The sequence below is a fragment of the Cygnus olor genome, chromosome 4, assembly GCF_009769625.2.
Source record: "Cygnus olor isolate bCygOlo1 chromosome 4, bCygOlo1.pri.v2, whole genome shotgun sequence".
NCBI classification, from domain to species: Eukaryota; Metazoa; Chordata; class Aves; order Anseriformes; family Anatidae; genus Cygnus; species Cygnus olor.
The window spans coordinates 42,573,423-42,594,682 of NC_049172.1; the positions used below are offsets into that span (position 1 = coordinate 42,573,423).

Sequence of the window (21,260 nt, forward strand, 5' to 3'; positions counted from 1 at the left end):
GCTCGGCTCAACTCTTAATACTCAGTAACTCATGAACTCTTCTCACATGTCCCTAAATCCAGGCTCCGGGAGAGCATGCCTGCAAGGCATTTTGAAGCCTAGAGGCTCCTCAGCTAGCATGAGCATCCGATCCCACGCAGCCCTGCTAGCTAGCTCATGCTTCACATATGAGGGCTGATGCTTTGCCATGTCGTAATCCTTCATCTGCTACAAATAGACTCAGGGTATGTCCTGCCAATATGTGTTACAAAACACATAAGGTACGGGGTGAAGCAATGTGCATGAGCAAAGTGTCTACGCCTTGTAGAGAGGCCATGGATTGTTTTCAGTATATTAGACTGACACCTCTAGATAAAAATAATTAATTTTTCCATCAACTTCTCAATAAACATTATAAAAGAACTATAAGAACCACAGTCACAAACTGATGAACTGATAATAAACATAAGTAAGAAATCCTTGATTATGTTTAGGGAGATCAGGAAGACATCCAAAAAGTTGAGAATCCCTCAGTCCTTATGTCTAAAGGTGCTTCTAAGCATGTATTGTGTCTGATTCTTTGAAACAAAGGGAAGAGTTGGCATAGACTTCTATAGGAGTAAGGTATCATCCTTGAATGTTTTAAATTAGTCAGTACAGCATATAAAAATTGAGATGTAGATCCTAAAAAGAATGGGAAATGGGCTGGACGCAGAATTTTGCCCTTGATGTACTACCCAGACATTTCCAGAGCTAACTGCATCTGGACGTCTACCATGATTTTTATCTGGAAAAAAAAAAAAAAAAAACTAAATAAGATGCACCATATATGGGCAAGCCTGCTGCTTGGGCTGCTAAAGGCAACCCGAAAGACTGTTTATTACAGCTAATAAAAGCCATACTCAAAGTGCAAAGTAGAATACCTTTCCCTTGATTTATTTTCGGAGATAATACGGATGTGGATGAATTCAGACACGCCTGCTTTCTTCAACATTTTGGCAGGCACTGCTTTCCTCCTGAGGAGCACAGTTCTGTATGTGTGTTTCTCACTGAATTTACTCTATGTAAGATCCTGCTGTCTAGGAACAGAAGCATTATCTAACAAATTCAAGCTAAGATACTAGAAAGAAATAATTACATGAGGCAAAGAACTAGACATGCCTGTGAGAATCTCTTCTATAAATGTTTATCAGCTGCTCAAGAATGTAATACTTGAAACACTTTTCTTACACGTTTCAAGATAGTGTCACTGCCATCATTTTGGTAGTACAGCCAGAACTACCTTATTTAATGAATGCACCAACTAGTAAAGGTCAGTATGTTGGCACCTGGATATCCATCACACACCCATACTGGTAGCTTTTAAAACATTTTGTATATTTTAAAGTAATACATTCTTCTTCTGATAAGCTACAATTTGTTTTAAAAGAGGCTTCCTCCTCCATAATATTTTTCTAACTTGGCTGCCAAATGTCTACGGTACTGCGTATACATTCAACATATGATAATGTAATATATAGTAATATAAAATTCGAGACACAGATAGACAGAGATCTCAGAGTCTGTAGCTTGGTCTGTTTGTTCCACCTTTTTGTGACAACCATCACTCCTTAAGAGGCCTCAAACAAATTATATGCCACAGTGTTCTTTACCACCTAGACTGCTGAACTCAGTATGACTAATTTAAACATAACAGGGATCCCATAGGATTTCCTCAGCATGTAATATATTTAGAGTACTCAGAGTACCTGTTATGACTGTGGTCCGCAACCTGCTTCCATGAAATCAAGGGAAGTTTTGGCATTGACTTCTGCAGGACCAGGAGATTTTCCTGTGGTACTTTAGTTTAGATAAATCATAACTAACAGTTTTAAATGCTTTCTTTGATAGTATGAATTTAGGGTAAGTCTCCAGTCTGATCAAAAGATACCGTCTAACTTTATCCACAGGGTTGGTAAAAACTATAGCAAATCATATGCCTATGCATTAGTCATGTTGTAAACTTTTGCTACTCTAGATAGCATACTATCCCATATTTAATTTTTAATTAATTAATTAAATTAATTAAAACATATTTAACTAAATAAAACAAATACTCTAGAACAGTTAAACTTAACTTTAAGTTACTATTTAGCATCTGGTTTTGAACACTTTTGCTAGCATCTTTTAATATTGACAAGAGGGAGTAATATCTTGTGATTTAGCATTATGATAACATAGCTATTATTTTATATAAAAAATCTTCAAATTATGCTTGATCAGCATAATATCTGTGTTTTTAAACATAGGAACTAATGAAATATGCTGCTATGATAACATAGCTATTATTTTATATAAAAAATCTTCAAATTATGCTTAATCAGCATAATATCTGCGTTTTTAAACATGGGAACTAATGAAATATGTTGCTATTCTTGTCAGCTACTTAAGGCAAAGGCCCCATGCACACTTCATGAACTAAAATCTCCTCTGGACTAGTTGAAAGTCAGAAGTCTCCCAACACAAATAAATATTTTCATTTGCTATGGTTGGGTTAATTTTGGGGGGGATTTCATATTTTTTTAGGAACCAGAGTTTAGGAAAAGATTATGCTATTGTCAAACTTTTGGCTTATACATGGTGCTAGGCACAGGGTGAAACAGATTTCTTGCTCCTTTTTCTGGGAAGAGTAATAATTGTTTTCCACTTGACACATCCCTTATCAGTTCAGACATCATGTATTTTTTGTGTAGGGCTATGTTCTATAGGGTCCTAATTGATGCCCAGTGCTGCTAACTTGGACTGGGACAGTAAACAGGCATCAAGGATCTGCTTTCTCTTATATCCAGCCTCACCTTCTGAAGGAACATAAGGATATTCAAGCCCAAGCACATCCAAGTCACAAGTGAGCACTTTGCAGCTATACTTTACACTGGAAAGCCAGTGTAAAAAAATACAATGCAATATAGTATATCTAGCCAAAGTACAAGACAAATGATACGTCAAGTCCTAAAACTGTTTCACAACTTCAGCTGTGCCCAGACTGTGAAATACCTGAGCACTGCTGCAATAGGAAAATATAAGCCATAGATATTGTCACTGACATAAGATCCTGCACACAATATGGCAGAAAACAAAATTGCATCAACTTGTCAACAAGTTGGGATTGCTTCTATTTTTATTAATAGAAAGTAAGAACAAATTCTGCAATAAATTACACCCCATCAGACTCTGGGGGACTGGAGATCAGTCCAGAATATGATGAAGAATGTCTTTGTTACTAATATTCATACCCAAATCTGCAACCAAATTTTATGCTCAGACACCTAAAGTAAAAATGTGATTAATCTTCATAACAAGAATTCATGTCTGTGTTTTAAACTGAGGGAACTTAGAATACATTCGGGATTTTGGAGCAAACGTAAGACTGGATGCTGAGCAAAGCAGAAAATTAAAATGCTGAAATATAAATTGTCATTACTTTTCACGGGTAACATTTCAGTAAGATTAATTGAGTAGTCCATAGCTGCTTTCTGGCCATTGATTTGACCTGTCTGCACATTTCCAATGACAACATTATACAGTTTTTCATTGCCGTTCATGAGGCTGTCATGACCCAGGTAGGATCACTTACTGCTATGGGGGAAAATAAACCAACCCGCCTAAAGCTGTAGTGAGTCCTAATATCGCACAACTAGACATAAGGATAAAATCCTGATTTCCAGAAACTGAACTCCCTTTGACATCACGCGAGCCCGGATTTCACCCCAGAGATCTAACTGAAACTTGGGTACAAATCTCCATGCAGTACAATTTCAGACCATCGTAAAAGTATTTCTTTTACACCCAGAATACAATGTTTTCAAGTGATACAAGATTTAACCAGAAGAGATTGTGCATTTTACCTGAATCAGCAGCGGTGATGAGTAAAACATACTGCTCCTTTGTCTCTCGGTCCAGGCTCTGCACCAAGCGGAGCTCTCCACTGGCTGAGAGAATAAAGGCTCCTTCTTCATTTCCACCCACGAGAACATACGTAAGCTTGCTGTTTAGGCCTTGATCATCGTCCCTTGCTACAACCTACAAAAGCAACACAAAGATATGGGGAGAAATATCAGTATCTGGTAAGTGCACGGTCTGCACAATTTTATTGGGAAGGAAAAAATATTCTCTATGACATTAATTCAAATTAATGGATTGAATTAAACCCAATGCCTTAAGGGCTATTATAAACTATCAGTAATTGTACAAAGACTTAACACAGTGGTGATGGACTCAAAAGCGTTGTTTGAAAATTTTTAAATAGTTAATTACTTATTTTTCTCAAGCATAAACATAGTAAAGACTGCATTGGGATGTAGTGAAAACCGCAGATGACTTGGTATAGGCTGAGCTGAGTATCAAAGAAAGCACTGCACGTCCTGCCGTCTGAATCCATTTAGTGCTCTTTCAACATTTGGATCAGAGCCTCATCCTATGTAGGCAATGATCAGATGGAGAGATTTGTTGCATCGAAGTTGAGACTGACCTGAGAGAATAGACCAAACTCTTAAAGTCCCAGTGTGCGTAGGAAGATAGGTCAGGTGAAAACAATGACAAAAAAAAGACACTTCAAAGCCTAATATAAAATTTTGGTAAAAAACAACTAAAAAAACAAAAAGGAAAACAAAACATCAACCAATGCATATTAGATTACAGCCAAAAGAGAACTTTTCAATTTTGTCTTTTTTTTTTTTTTTTTTCAATTGTGGAGGAAAGACACTACATATTAACAACATATCGTAAGGCACACTAATAGCTGTAGCAAATACATATTTATTTGCTGAACATACTCACCTGAAGAATGACCTTGGGAAGCATCTCTAAATTCTCAGGGACATTCACGGAGTAGGGAGAAAGCTCAAATGTGGGAACATAATCATTGACATCCTTCAGAATAATATTGACTGCCGTGGTGTCAGTCCTTGGGCTGCTTCCACGATCGGAGGACTGAACTGTCAATGTATAGGAGGGCTTCTTCTCTCTGTCCAAAGGCTTAGCAACTGTTATCACCCCCGTCACAGAGTCGATGCGAAACTCATTATTGGTATCTCCACTCACGATGGCATAGCGGACTTGCCCGTTTGTACCCTCATCTCCATCGGTAGCAAGTACCTGGATTAAATCTGTCCCCGTTAATGTATTTTCTCCCACCTCTACTTTATAAAGCTTTTGTGCAAAAAGGGGATTGTTATCATTAATGTCGAGGACTATAACTACCACATCTGTAGATGAAGAAAGAGATGGCTGACCCTTGTCGGTAGCCACCACGGTCAACGTGTAGTTGGACACAGCTTCTCTGTCGAGCTCCCCGGTTAGCCTGACTTCCCCATCGATAGTGCCAATGCTGAATTTGTTTCCCAGAGGCCTAAGCAGACTGTACTCGATGTAGCTGTTTGGACCGCTGTCGGGGTCAGTTGCCTGTGCTTTGAACACAACCGTATCTATCGGCGTGTTCTCTGGGATGTAGGTCAGCTTCGGAGAGATAAAGCTGGGAGGGCTGTCGTTCACGTCCAGCAGAATAATTGAAACTTGGGCTGTGCTTGTGTACCTGGAGGCCGGGAGAGGGGCCATGTCGTGGACTTGCACGACGAGGCTATAGAAAGATTGGCTTTCCCGATCCAAAGGCTGCTGGAGGCTCAGCACCCCGCTGCTGTCGATGCCAAAGTGTCCTGCACTGTCCCCAGAGGTGATGCTGAAGGACAGCTGCGAGTTGGGGCCTGGTCAGGCAGGAGAAAAAAGATAAGAGCATGACTTAATCTCACTGACCTAGATATAAATGTTTCTAGCCTCATTTCCTATCAAAATGAGGATTATATGATCGTGCTGCCTGTTCAGCTTCCCCATCATCATTTTTGAATCCATCAGCTAATTTCAGGCAAGTTTCATGGTGGAACAGAAGCCTTTGAAATAATTAAATTCTGACATGAGTTGAAGAGAGACAGGGAAGGATGTTGCTAATTAGAGGGAACTAATTAGGGCACTAATTAGTGCCCTACTAGTGCCCACTGAGGGAATGGCCATCAGAGCTTGTCTCTGTACTTCTTTCAGCAGGAGCCTCATGGTGAGAACATGTGTAATTTGTTCCATCTATGATGGTTACGGACAAAGGATTTAAAGCGTTTTCTTTCAGAAACCAAACCTCAAAAGTTCTGCTTCCTACAGAACAGCTTCTTTGTTCCTTTCTTCCCATTTCTAGGCTACAAAGTTATCATTGATTTAATTATTTTATGAATTCTTCCACCCAATTAAAAACAAAAAAAAAAAAACAGAAACTGCCATGCCTAGATGGAGCAGGCCAAGAGTGAATACACTGGAGAGGTATGCTTACCATACATGGAATAGTGTTCAAAAATACGAGATGAACAGCCTTCATCTTATGACTGAAACACAACTAGCAATTATGGTCAGGGAGTGATTTATAATTTTGGTAAGGGAAACGCATTGTGAGTCTTGACAAGGCTACAAAATGTCCCTAAATACGCCATACAGCAAAAAAAATATATTACATATATACACACTTTTAAATATAGTATACATTCATATTATTAATATTTTAATTAATTTTGATTTTTTCTTCTTGTTTTGGGTCATGAAGAATGTGTTTTATGATTAGCAGATTAACAAAGTGTTTGCTACTCATTTACCCCTCAAACTCACATTTTCATGCAAAGAAACCAAGCCGCCTGATTAAGCAGCTGATTACTTCATTGTGCATTTAGTCATTTTTACTCAGGAGCTCTTTTCCCTCCAGCTGAACTGTTTTGATATCAAAATTATCCCTGTATTCGATTTATTAATCAATGATGTTTATTAAGCTCAGACTTAGGAACTCTAGTCCTACTTGCCTTTTCCCCAGTGGCTACTCTAATTGGCATCTTTCTCTTTCTCTTCTTCTCTTGTAGAAACTTAATTAAAAAGTAAATAGAACCAAACATGAAAGACAAAATATTTTAATGCAATTAAAAAAAATAGATTTGTACACCAGATATCAGTGTTTCTATGTTACTTTGACCAAGTGAATTACTGTGAAAATGTAGTACTATTCTATTTTTTGTTCGGCTGTACTTTAAAATGATTAATTATACAGATAGAAGTCTTTGATTTCAGTAAAGTACTTTCTGGCAATTCAAGATTTTGGCGATTGACTTTGGAAATGGGTAGGAATTAGATCTTACAGAAGAAAATTATTTTTTATTATTTTTAAATACGATGTTTTCATTGTTTTCTATGGTGGTGTATTCCTATTAAATTTACTACTTATTCTTTATCTCACCTCTATGTAACTTCTCATTCCTTGTCCTGTATTCTCATAGGTCTTAACATTGCTAATGTTTATATAGATTAAATTGTGGTTCTCCTGAAGCAGAAGGAGATTTTCCTAAATATCACTGGAGCTGGGACTGCCTCTTAATGAACTATTCTGTTTCAAACAGCACACAAATCTGGAATTATGTATCTCATCCACCCTCTCTCTCCAGGTTAGGAGCTGGGTTTTTCTTACGGTGAATGTAGGGGCATCCTCTTTGCTTAGATTTGGGCTTATTTCATTCCAGTGTTAATACAGTAAAACTCTGAGTAACAGCTCAGACATGAAGCCACCGGTTTCCATGATGGTCTTTTAAAGATCTCATTCCTATTTTTCTTTATTTACTGAGACAAAAAAAAAAAATCCTACTTTTTTTTTCTTTTCCATAAATAAAAATACCTATAGTCTATAGGTATGCTATAGAGTCTAACTTCCTAGTCTAACAGGGAAATTTGGCAGGCTTTTGCCATCAGGAAAATTTTAACAAATTGACATATGTTTGCTTTGTCCCAAGAAAATACATTTATTTTTCTGTTAATTAGATATGTAAATATATATATATATATATGAATCTCAAAATGAACGTATTTAAGGAAACTGAGTCATTTATTGTTCTGTAGATGAGCTGATGTTTATTATGGATTTGTATGGTTCAAGCTGACATAAATCCCAGCGGTGCATCAAACAAGAAAATGACAGTGGGAGCTGTTTCACAATCACAGTGAATTTGTTCTTTATCAGTGTTTGTGTACCTAAAGCAACAGGTATACCTCATTAGAAAACAATGTCTTTTCAGAGCTATTTCAAATTTGGGGATCATGTAACGTAAATAATCAATTAAATTATATTTGTGTGCATTGTCTGAATCACATGCAGTGCAGTATAGTACTAGTTATTTCTGTACTCCAGATAAATTCAAGAAAACACAGGATAAAAGGTTTGGGGCTTCAAACAAAAATATAAATAGATGACCACATTTGCTGAAGTTGCAGATCTGTTGGGGAACTCAGCCTGGCATGTTCTTGGAATGAAATTTCTGCCCTATTAAATTTTAAATCCAGCCTGTTAGAAAAGTCAGTGTGACAGAAAATATAAGAGGCAAGATAGATATCTTACTTTTCATGGCATTGCTCCTCAAATGCTCATTTGCTTCCTTCCTAATTGAGTGCATGATGGATGTAAAATGATACGTCAGTGCTATGACAGATCACATCCATTGCATGCAGATGGAAATTAATGTATGAGGTGCAAGAAAAAAGGAAAACAGACCCATAATGGCTAAGTGAAATTAACTGTCAAAAATGTTTGAAGCCAAGCATCATAATCCTATTTTTTTAAAACTTGTTTTTTTTCCCCTTGTTTGGTTGTTAGGGTTTGCAGGTTTTTTTTCCTTCTTCATTTTCTACCCACTTTATATTGTGATGAAACCAAAATTATTTGGACAGGAAAAGACAAACTATAAGAGGGGATAGATGAGACACAAACCCATTTCTCTACATGCCTGAAGGAGCAATCACTTCCCTGGATATGTAGATGCAAGCACAAATTCCTCCTTCAATATATAGTTAGCTTACATAAAAATAGATCTTTGACAAGAGTGGTGAAGAAGAGATCCATACAAGAACAACCAATATCATGAAGGTCTAATTTCTAGCTTGTTGGCTTATCTTATGGAAACTTCTCTCTCTCACTTTCTCAGTTTGATCTCAAAAATAGTTGTACAATCCTTTATCACTGAAAGCACTATCCATCAGCACTTGAATGTTCCCACAAAAATGTCTGAGTTTGAACAAAGCATTTCCTGAGGGAAAAAATGTTTCACTGAACAATCTTGATGAGCTCTGTTGTTATACATACATGACCTGGGGTTCCTTGAAGCACATAGGTGCTTTGTGCTTGAAGCCCACATTTCAGAGTAAGACATTATGGGCTTTCCTGAGCCTCCAGTTGAGAGGAGATAAGTTTGCTTAATTTGTCACAAAATATCCCTCACCTGTAAAGTCAGTGTGAGTGCTATAAATAATTTTGTATTAAGTCACCCTGAGTAATGTCTGCGGACACTTAATGTGCAGTATGCTACGGAATCATTTTTATGTATTTTATGACCATATTCTACAATTATTCTTGTTTGGACATAAATTATATGGCAAAATGCTTAAGCAAGCTATAAAGATCGTATCTTTAGCACTCCAACACATTAACACCTTCTAGATGTCATAACTAATCCCAAGATTAAAGCTTATTTTAAAGAGAAAATTTCCCATGATCTCTTTTAGTCAGTTTTTTAACTCTGCTATCCATACCCTGTAGATCACAATCCTCTTAATGATATACTTAGAAGTTACGGTACAGTTCAGGATACGTGCTGTAATAGTTGCAGATTAAATATCTTATAGCAGAACCTTTCTGAGAATATATCATAAAATTAAAGAAAAAACAAACCTGAAAGTATGTTTAGGTCTAATTTAAATGTGCAACCTGAACACCATGATTTGTCTGCTGGTGCTTAACTCTTGAAACTAGCTCGAGATAAAATGCAGCTCCTCTGCAATTCATTGCCACAACAGCAATATGAAGCCACCCTCCTAAACCTAATGTGAATACGAGAAAAATTACCTCTACTTACACAGCATGCAGTAATTCTAAGCACACAATGGCATCCTAAGGATAGTCCTAATTTGCCCTTTCTACTTGATCTTCTAATACACTGCTAATGTGAAATATGCATTTATCATCAGAATATAAGGAAAAGCCTACCATCATCTGCATCTGTGACGCTGAAGTTGAGAATAGCATATCCTGGAGATAGGTTCTCCATCAAAGACGTGCTGTACGAAGCCATGCTGAATACTGGTGGGTTATCATTTATGTCCAATACATTGAAGTACACTCTGATGGTAGTAGATTGGCCTCCTCCATCTTCCGCACGGACGGTCAGAATATAATACTGCTGTGCTTCGTAGTCCAATGCGCGGGTCAGGTTGAAGACTCCGGTAACAGGGTTCAGGAAGAATGTACCCTCTTCGTCATCTTCACTCACAGTGTAAGTGATTTCTCCATTTATACCAGAGTCATCATCTGTGGCTAGGATGGCCGCCACTAACGAACCTGCACAGCATAAGAAGAGTGCAAAACAAGTCACTCATAAAAGGCACATCACCGATGTGGTCAGACGGTGCTCATTAACAAGCATCTCTGTAGAACAAAAGGTGTTGGCTGGTAAACATTCAAGCCTCAGAATTGTATGCCTAAATTTTGTGACAACTTCTTCAAAGCTGAGAGGAACAATATTCAATATGATGTTTATTTTCAATGGCAACTGAAAAAAATACACCAAGAAATGGTCAGCAATATTTGGTTTTATCTTTAAATAGGAGCATTTCCAGATACCAGCTGGGGCAAAAATAGCTGTTCTCCTTTTCTGTATTTTCTTTCTGCTATTCAAAGGACCTTTTTCTCTCCACAGACAAATACAAGTTCTGAAACCTTCTATATACTTCTAATTAAATGCAGAAACTGAAATGTCAGTACTCACACCAAAAATCCCATCTCTACTTTTTGAAAAAAAAAGTGCCTTAGCAGGGTAACTCTGGTTAGAAAGCCAGAAACCTTATAGGGGTTCATTCTTCAATGTTTTTTGAAATTCAACTCCTTATGAATTTGTGCCATTGTTTTCGTTTCTGCATAGCTGCATTCACATGACTGACCTATCTTACTAAAGTTTGGAAATTCAGTGTCAGTTTTTAGTATATTGAATGCTAATAATAATTGAATATAATTAAGATCAGCTCATTTCCAAGAAAGTTAATCATTTAACTTATTTTTCCTGGAACCAGATGAATTACATTTGCTCTAGCGCAGTTAATTATTTTCGAGCAATGTGACAACAAAAATTGCTTATCATCAGGATGAAGAATAGTGCTACAACTCTGTTTAATCCAGCTGAATATTCTGGTATCTTTTCCATACATTTGATTACCTAATGCTTTTCTGATTGCATGCTAATTGGCAAAAAGGGCTGTTCCAAAGCTGGATCGGATCACCAACCCTCCCGCGAGCCTGCAGCAAAGAAGGATCAGAGCGGTGCTGACCTCTGTGCAGCATGCAGGGGTAGGGAAATGCAGCAAGGAGCCTCTCTGAAGCCTCGGGAAGGTGCAACTTGCAACCACAGCTGCTGGGCTGCAAGGGGAAGGGGGATACTCAGTGTGCATACCCTCTGGGATAGAAAGCAGACCCTCAGAGGGGAAATCTCACACTGTTTCTTCCTTCTGCATCACTTCTAATACAAAGCTGGCCTGTTTCTTCCTTCTGCATCTGCCACCACTGAGCCTGGTATAAGGCACAAATTCACACCCCATACACAATTAAGGAGAGAAGCCTTGTCTCAAGAGGGAGGGGACTATGCTCACCATTTACAGCGTTATTCCTGCTAAAACAAACTGAGCCTCAGGACTAGGAATGGCAAGAGAGAATAGCATAGCTGGGGATCAGCAACCAAACTGCCCAATGCTACACAGATGTCTTGCCTCCATTACTTCCAAATTCCTGAAGCACAGCTGACTGCAGTATACTGCTTTAACACAAAACACCACTGAATTTTGGAACTGTCACTGTGGGACAGAGCGCAGAAGCTGGAGGCATGGGGGTAATCTCCGTTGTCCCAAGCTGAGCCTCCCACGCTCATGAGTCTAAGCCCTAATAAAAGCTTCAAAGCTATCACTATGTCATTTACATCTCCTTTGTTTGTTTATGTTTTAGAAAAAGTTTCTAAGATGCTTCAGTTACTAATAAAGCAGATACTGCTTTTATGCAAGCACTTTGTATAAAATACTGGAAACTATTTATTGAGAGAAATATTAATTTCTCATCTTGAGCCACAATATATAGCACAATTTTGAAAAGTTTTTGTTGTTGTTTGGTTAGTTGGTCTAAATAGTTTCTAGCTTAAAACCTAACTTGTAAACATCAAACCACTATTACAAATGAAACAAGTTTTAAAAGAGGAAAAGAGCAACTCAAAAGGTCTGCAATTAATTCAAGGAATCTAGGAATTAATTATCTAAAGGTTAAATTTTGTACAAAAAGTTGTCAAAACTAGAAGTCAAAGATGATATCATGAAAATATGATGTTAGGGTTAGTAACTGAGTGTGTGTCTGAAATACTATTAAGAAATCAATGTATAAATTATCAGCAGCTCAATGGTAACCAATTTTGTGATCCTACCCTCAATGCATTAAGTATTATAAGTCATATTCACTGAAGATGACTAGCATCACCACTGCATCTTTTCCATAAGAGTACAGTGTTTCCATTCTGTAAGTTTTTCCTTCTATTACTTTCCTGTTTTTATTTATTTATTTATTTCTCTTTGTTTGTTTTAATAGTAACACTCAGAGGTTTCCATTCTGATACAGGCATAATTCCTGTTCTGCATCTAGGAACTAAGGTTTGTTTTTGTGTTTTTGTTTTGATTTGTTTTTTGAGTGGCAACTATTTCTCTCTTTCCCAAAAAGAAATATTACCCTATTGTACTGCACCAGTGATACTGATTTGCTAGCAAGCAGACTTTCAGCATGACATGATTCCCTCTGTCTCTCCATCCCACCTGAGAGATGCCTTTGACCACTGCTGCCTCCTGGACAAGTTAGAGAGGTTTTCTCTCTCCTCCTCAAATCCCTCTGGATTGACAAAAAGAAAATTTCAGTCAGTTTTAGGGTCATTTCCTATTTACCTGGCGTGGTATCTTCTGGGACGTCGAAGGAATACACTGGTTTGGAGAACTTGGGGATATGATCATTAACGTCACTGACAGTGATGTTTATTCTCATGTCTGAGGACTGCAGGCCATCATCAGCACGAACCAGCAAGGAGTACTTGGAGCGGCGCTCTCGGTCCAGGCGCTTGGTGGCTATCAGGTCTCCTGACTCAGGGTCAATGTGGAAGCTATCATCTGCACCGCTGATAATAGTGTATGTGACAAGGGCATTGGCTCCCTAAGCAAAAACAGAAGTGGTCAAATCAAGTTATTTGCCAGGAAAACCACATCATAACTTTCAGTAAGGTAAGAACCGTTCCAGTAACTGCACTTGGCGAAAATTTTCAGAACGGTTTCCTTTAATAAACAGCCTTCCTGCCCAGTCTCAGCGTCAGTCCCCCAATACAGATGCCTACACACAGAGTTTTTATTTATGAGACGTGAAATGACGAGATTGTTCAGATAGTTTTTGCTCCGCTGTTCATAAAAGGGTTGCATCCAACCAAGACCACAAAGCCCTAATACCTGTTTTAATCTCAAGCCAGCATCACCAGGCAATGCAACACCTTCCCTCTACCAGTGATTAATGTTTATTCTTCTTTTAAATTGGAAGGTGAAATTAAACGAGCCTGCTGCCCGTGGGCACAGCTCTTCCCTCCCTCTGTCACAGGAGGTGGGGTGGAAGGAGGAAGACAGGGAGGCATGCAAAGAGGGAGCCAAGCACCAGCTCCAGCAGCTCCTGGTCAGGAGAAACTCATGGGAGCAATGAGTGCGCAGGTGTCATACAGCAGCCCCCAAAAGGTCAATTTATGCAAGGAAATGCATTCATCCCCATGAATAAGCAGCCCCGAAGTGACAAGTCATGTGTCACTGAAATCACAGTTCTGATCTCTTGGGTAGTGCTGCCAGTCCCTGGAAGTCAAAAACATTTGCTTTGGGTTGAACAAAATATCTCATTTGACCGTGTGGAAAAAAAAAAAGAAATGAAATAAAGGGGAAAAAAAAAAGGGATACATGTGCACTTTGAGCATTTTGGTTAAAAAGAAAATGAAGGAAAAGTAATTTTACACAGAAAAATATTTTTTTTCTTTTTCTTTAAGGGTTGAAATTAAAACTTTGGGAAAAAAAAAAAAAACTCTAACTCAAATAGTGACACGATGTGTTTTGCCTTAGCCCTGCCCCATCACAAATGGGCACTGAAGGTTTGGCAGCCTCCAGAATGGCACACTTATGTTCCACGTGCTGGTGATGCCCAGCAGTGTGTTTTGGTGAGCAACGCATGCTGCAGCTGGCCGTTTCCCCCATGCCTTCTGTTTGGGCACCACATACCACCCCAATCAAAGAGATCAGGGAAAAAGAAATTACAGCTGTTTCAAACATGCTTGCCTAAAAAAGCAAATCAACGGAGATAAATACTCACTCGTACCTGTGAGTTGAGAGAAAAGCATTAGTTATCTGGCCTTATGATAGCACCTTGTGCCAAACCTTTTCTCTGGAGTTTTGTTTCAAAGAGCTGGATTGAGCTAACTGATAAAATGAAATTTCAAAAGAAAACACCCTTCTCCAGGTGCCCAGCCTCCAACAGCTGCACGCAGAGCTTCAGTGTACACAGACTCTGTGTGCTCAGGTGTACCTGGGGTATGTAATACGTTTTCCTGTTATTGTGTGGCTTAACAAAAACAGCTGATAATAATTTAAGATTTCAGAACTGACCAAGTTTCTCCACCACTTGTTTTACTAGGCAGCCTTCTCCTAACAGAGCACAGCTAAAACAGCAGCTACACGTGATGCTGGCCTAATCAAATTAGTAACTTTACATCAATTAGGTGAGAAGCAAAGCAAAATAAAAGATTTGTGAAACCTATTACAAAGCTGTATAGAAACTTCCCATCAACAACTGTCTGAAACGAATTTGCAAAGCACTAGAAGCTGTTGTAATTGTTAAAGCCTTTAGTAACATCTATCAGCTAGAGTCTGTCTTTACATCTTCTTTCAGATCTCTACGAAGACTTTATTATTATCGACAAGGGGCTGCAATTTGCTGCCATAATACTATCATTGAAAAATAGTTATGAGGGATTCGTGTACACCGTTCAACCATAATTTTTAAGCATTGTGTCACCCTTTTAAAGTTAAACCTTTGATTCTGAAAGCAGCTGTGCATGTAATAAAGGCAGCATGCTCAGGCACCCGCAATTTACTGAGCTACATACATGGGTTGCACATGTGAAAAAAGAAAACAGAAATGCATAACACAGCAGGAATGGTCACAAAAGAGGCTTGAGCATAATACATTGCTAAAATCTTAGATATCAGTTTGCTGTATCTCAGCAGAAATTGGCCATTTAAGATTTACTTCTTCCTAATCTTAAGATATATAATGTTACAACTTTTGTTACGGTTGCGCACCTTTCCAAAATCCTGCTTTCTGTCTGTACATCAGACTGCTCCCAGAAAACAAAGGAAAGAAGCAGCTCTTATCATTCATACCATTCCTAGGTGTGTTTTAGTGCATCCCTATGTAGAAGCAAGATTCAGTACATCAATTAACAATCACAGAAGGAATAACCAAGCTAACACATAAAAAAAAAAAAAAATCCTCCTGAGGGGGTTGAATTACGTTATTATTTGAATGCAAGAATTACTTGTTGCTGTTAAGTGTAACACTATATTTTAATGACAACACAAGCTTCTTGAATGCTCATACTGACTTTATAGGTCTTTCCCCAGTGTAAAGAAAATCAGTTCAAGTGAAAGAAACAATATGATTAACTTTCTCATAACTTACTTTCCAAAAGTAATGAATACATTAAATTATATTTGGATATACTTGCCTGACACATACAAGAGACTAAAATATCCCACACTAAGCTGACTGGCTGTTTAATATCAGTAGCTCAGCAGGTTTTTGCCGGTTTCTTAACAGCTCCTTAGTTGCAGTGTCCTCAAAGAAATGCATTTCCAGAATTGCATTTTTAGTACAGTTCTTCAAATATGAAACCATGCTCCTACCTCATCAGCATCCATGGCTGTCAGCTGCATTATCTTAGATCCATCTCCTATATTCTCCTCTACAGTCAGATCAAGCATATCTGTGGGGAAAACTGGTGGGTTGTCATTGATATCCTGAAGCGTTATTTCCACCTATAAAGAGGAAGAATCAGAAAAAGTTGTGTGAGCACTGCAAGTTAGATGTTGATTAGACCTGAATGTTACAAATCACATAATTTTGAAAGAAATCAGGTAAATTGTGCCTAATCACATGAATTAGAACATTCCCAAATAACACTGACAACAGGAACAGCCCCTCTGGATGTTAAAATTCCACATTGTTAGAAAATACTCATAGGAAAGCCTCTAGCATAAATAAAGATAATTTGACTTGTTGATAGCGACTGATTTTAAATGGTCCTAGCCTAGTTTATATTGGAAAAGATCCACTGATAGACTGTCATTGTAATCCCCAAAGTTGGCCCCTGGAGGATAGCTGCCAAGTCCCGGGGCAGGGGATCATTCAACCATTAAATGCTGCTTGACATAAAGATGAGGTGGTATAAAATTCTCTCTGAAATGTTTATGCACTGGTAACTCTCAGTTCTGAGGGAGGAAAAAACACCCTTGCACTTTATATTAAAATATCTATATATATATATATATGTTTTTCCCTCTCTCAAAGCTCTCCTCTAATTGCAAACACAAATGTTACTTTAGGAGCAGCCACTAGCATCCACTCTCTTATGTACACCTAAACATACTGTTTTCACATGCTGTATGTGTTTGCCTTCCCAAGTAGTAACAATGGTTTCTGAAAGATTGTGTTATTTATTCAGTTTTTTCATAAGCAGGATTGTTGAATTCTCATAGCTCTGCTGATGGCAATTCAAAAAGCTGTAGGGCTTGATTTTCCTTGATTGCTGGGTATGACATGCAATATTCCAAATATTTTATTGGAATATTTGGCTTTTTTTTTTTTGGGGGGGGGGGAGAAGGGGCTAGTATTGGACTCAAAATATTAAATGGCCACCAAACTCTGAAGAACCTCTAAAGAGAAAATTGAGTAGCTGAAGGAAGCCAATTTGTCTTCCAATTGTTCATCAAGGAATAAAGAAAGGCAGACAGGGCCATGGCACAGGAAGGGTGGCAAAGACATGGATGACTTAAAGAAGATACCTAGATTGACAGGCCAAATATTATTTTGTACTTGCATGTAGTTGCTATGCCATTGTCCAAACCACAAGGTTTTCCTTGTACTTGGTTGAAAACATACAGGCCTGCTCTGGATATGATCAATGCAGATATCCCTGGTGATATGAAGTGTATGATTTTTACTACTTCTAGTCATCTGCCATAGTTGTTTTCCCCATTCAGTTTTCAAGCAGACCAGTAATTGCCAAACCATACTGACAATCACCGGGACGATCCCAAAAAGAAGTGTTAGTGACAGAGGCTCGGTTGTCTGCAGAACAACCGAGTCAGCCAGGCTTGCTGGCAGCATCTCTCCCCAAGATCCCAGTGGCTGCAGCCCAAAGCCATCGACCCTCTGAGGGCTTCCCAAGCCAGGGATCTCAACTTGCTTCTCTGAGGCAGTTTCTAAAGAAGGTTCAGGCATACAGCCTGCCACAGCATTAAAGAGAACTGACACATCTTAAAAAAAAAGAGGATATATTAAATGAATATTAGAGAAATCTGCTGAAAGTGCAGGCGAAACAACAGGCCTACATGCCTTAAATGGCCTTTTATAGGAGGCCATTATTTATTTACACCGTATATAATTCTTTTGATCATTCACAAATGGTACTGTGCTTCATAGACTGAGAAAAATTAACCCAGACGTTTTATTGTGAAATTCACATCTGTGACAACAGAAGTACAAGAAGTGCTAACCATAGCATCACAAACAATGATTCAAACAATCAAATAACCAGACACAAACTTTCAGAGAGTACTGATGGTTTTCATAGTGACTGCTGCACCAGGGTGACGATTAATCACTGAACGGGGAGAAACACAGCAGAAGTGACAGATGAAGGATTTTGTCACCTGCCAAGGACGTCCTCCCCTGGAACTGGCACAACAAACCACACTCCTTGGTGAAAGTATTGCATTTCACCAGGTACAGTTTCAAGCTAAAGCAGCTGCACAGCTATGCAATTTATTTATTAATACCACTGTATGTCATGCACAACTACAATGTTACAGCTATTGGTGATATATCACCACTGGAACCCAATTTCACAATGAGAGATTGCTCTTTGTAAAAAACATATGAAAAATGTATGAGAACTTCTGGGGTTTTGGGTTAGGAGCTCTGCATTGCCTACAGCTTGCATAATGTAAAATAATAAGAATCCAAGGATACAGATGGCTAGGTATGGTTTGTGAGATAAATGAATTAATTATAAAGTCAGATTCTGAAGGACTGTAAGTAAAAAGTAAAAATGATTGATTTTATAGAAGTAGTTTTATTCCGGAAAATCACCTGGCAAGTAAACAAAGACACTATTTATATTAAAGACATGCTTTAAATGTCAGAAAAAATAAAAAATTCTCATATAAGGAGATAAATTTTTAGACAGAGACCGCTATTTTTAAGAGGGCTTACACCATGATTGCTGCTTATTCACAGGCCTTTGATAATACATATTGCTTCATAATTCACTGTTGGCTTGGTCTCATCACCAACCCTGTGTAAAACTTCTTTTTTACTTCTTCAATGCCTTATCACTTCAGTTTACATGTGGCACTGGCAAAACTAAAGAATAAAATCCTAGGATGTGACCATTTACAGAAATTTCATGTAAATAATAGGTTTCTTAGAAAGACTTGAGAAAAATCTTCACAGTCTCCACAAGATAAAAGAGTGAATTGCTGCATTGTAGGCCCAAGGCCTTATTTAAGAAAGGTTAGATCTAAAGCCTAATTTAAGGATGCCAAGATTAAAGGGCAGTCTTCCATTCAGGAGATCGGATATTAATTTCAGTTTGAAATTATTTCAAAAATTCAGACCCCTGGTAGAAGCTCATAGGACAACCATGACCACAAAGTCTTTCAGTGCCACAGGACACTGGAAGGTTTCAGTAAATCTTACCACATCTTTGCCAGGGAAGAATTAAAAAATCCAAAAAGCTTTAAACAAACACCCAAGCCATCTCTCTGCAGCCAAATGCCTCTATCTTTCTAGTCCCACATTACATTTGCATAAAGATACTAGCGTGCATCACTCTGACTCTTGAAATACATGTTTTGATTAATATCATATGCTACCAATTAATAACTGTGTGCAGTTATTAATCTACGTCAGACTTAATCAAGGCAAGACAAGAAGGTCATCTGTACCATCTGTACTGCAGGCGTCATGTTCAGAAAGGTCTACAGAATGCATGCTGTGCTCTCATCTTGCACCCACGGCAGAACACCCTCCAGTGAGAACAGCCAAGTGCAAGAATAAATATCCACTTCAGAAGACCAAAGGCCTCAAACACTGAAATATGCCACAGGAAGAAAGACAGGGAGCTCAAGGGATTTGTCCAACTCTTGGACCCTGAAACAGGAAGCAAATGTGCTGTGAAAGACTGTAGGAAGTGACGTGCCCAGGCTACATGGAAAGTGATCAGCACCCCTCTCCTTCTCTCCTCCTCCAAATCTATCCAACACAGGGAATGTCTCTGCATGACCTCACACCCATAAATCAATGCCTCTGAGGACGCAAGCCAGGCACCGAACAGTCACCTGAGAGCAGCCCTTGGACTTCTCAAAGTAGTGTACTCTGGACAGTCTCTGACCAAACAACTCTTGCAACTTCCCATCCTTCTGACAAATCCTTCATTTCCATTTATACCTATGGTACATTTAGTATAGGAACCAAAGTTTCTTACTCTCTCAGATAAAATAAGGACTCAAATATAATAAAATACAGCAGCAGTAAAAGGAGTGAAGCCTGTTTGCTTGCACCTTTCAGCTCTCTAATGGCTTCTCCTGTTGATGCAGGTTTTGCTCCCCTAAACAGCCTTTAATTTCTGCTGAAGCCATGGAATCACTATGACTATTTAGTCACAGTGACTTCTAAATCGTTCATGAATGTGATGGAAAACTGATGAATAGATTCAAAATATTGCCTTGCTTTATTTGTTCGGGGGGAAGTGGAAAAATCAGACAAGCTTTGTTCTATCCACATGTATGTGTGTAAATCTCCAGAAAATTACTCTGCTTTTCTATAAATTCTAGTGTAATGCTTCCCCTCACACATTTAATGCATCTAGAGAAAAGCCTGAAAATTAAAGCTTTCCCTCGGTTTATTTAGTAAAATAAATAGGTTGCTTATTTGCAAACTATTGCAAAGGTGCATTGTAAAATAAACACAATAATTTTATATATCAAATTCCATGCAAACTACCTTTGGGTTTTGTTTGTGTTTTAATCTAAAATGCAAAAACACAGACATAACACAAACCACAGAGATTAGCAGAAGCAGTGAGTCCTTGCAACAGTGCAATGCCCCTGCCACTATTACAGATGGCCAACCCATCCTCATCTGTGACATCCTGATTGCTGCAGCCTGCTGTCTCATTTTCAAAGCAGAGGAAGTATTAATTACCTTAATCTTGTTGGGATTCTTATTTGCTGCTCAAATTGGTGCTTTTGTGGTTTTTTTCTAAATAAATGCAGAACAAATCGTGCCTTGTGGGAGTGTGCAGCAGTAAGTTTTTGTCAGTACGAGATCAGGCAGCATTCACCTCATATAGATTTTAATAAATTTACCTATTTAAACGTAGATATAAGAATAGTAAGAGTTGTTTTCTCCATTCAGACAAACCTCAGGTGTTAATACATGTAAAGAATCAAACAAGGACCTCAATTCATAAAACATACAGTATTTAAGCGTTTAAGGCATGAACCTGAACACAAGGAAGTAGTAGGAAACTCATTGATTTTGTTGTTTCAAAGGTGGTCTTTACTTTGAATAAAGTAGGTAACACACTCTTTGAATTAACTGAGGGTGTTTATGAAGAGTCTATGTGAACGAGACTACAAAGAGTGATAATGCAGTGTAGTCTTCACACTTTGTGCACAGATCAAGAAATAATACTGGGCCCAAGAAGAAACTCAGTTATGATGGAAAAAAACAAAAATTATTTTTTGTTAACCAAAATGACTGTCTGGGTGCTATAAATAGAGTTTGCATTCAAATAGTCTATTCT

At 38.2% G+C, this 21,260-nt stretch overlaps 1 protein-coding gene across 1 annotated transcript in view; it reads right to left on the reverse strand.

The window, feature by feature from the left end:
• FAT4 (FAT atypical cadherin 4) overlaps nt 1-21,260 on the reverse strand; it is a 142,963-nt gene that overhangs the window by 53,883 nt on the left and 67,820 nt on the right. The window contains 5 exon segments of the mRNA XM_040555450.1: nt 3,864-4,038; nt 4,795-5,717; nt 10,064-10,414; nt 13,039-13,300; nt 16,075-16,206. Of these exon segments, the coding sequence (XP_040411384.1) occupies nt 3,864-4,038; nt 4,795-5,717; nt 10,064-10,414; nt 13,039-13,300; nt 16,075-16,206 (1,843 nt within the window).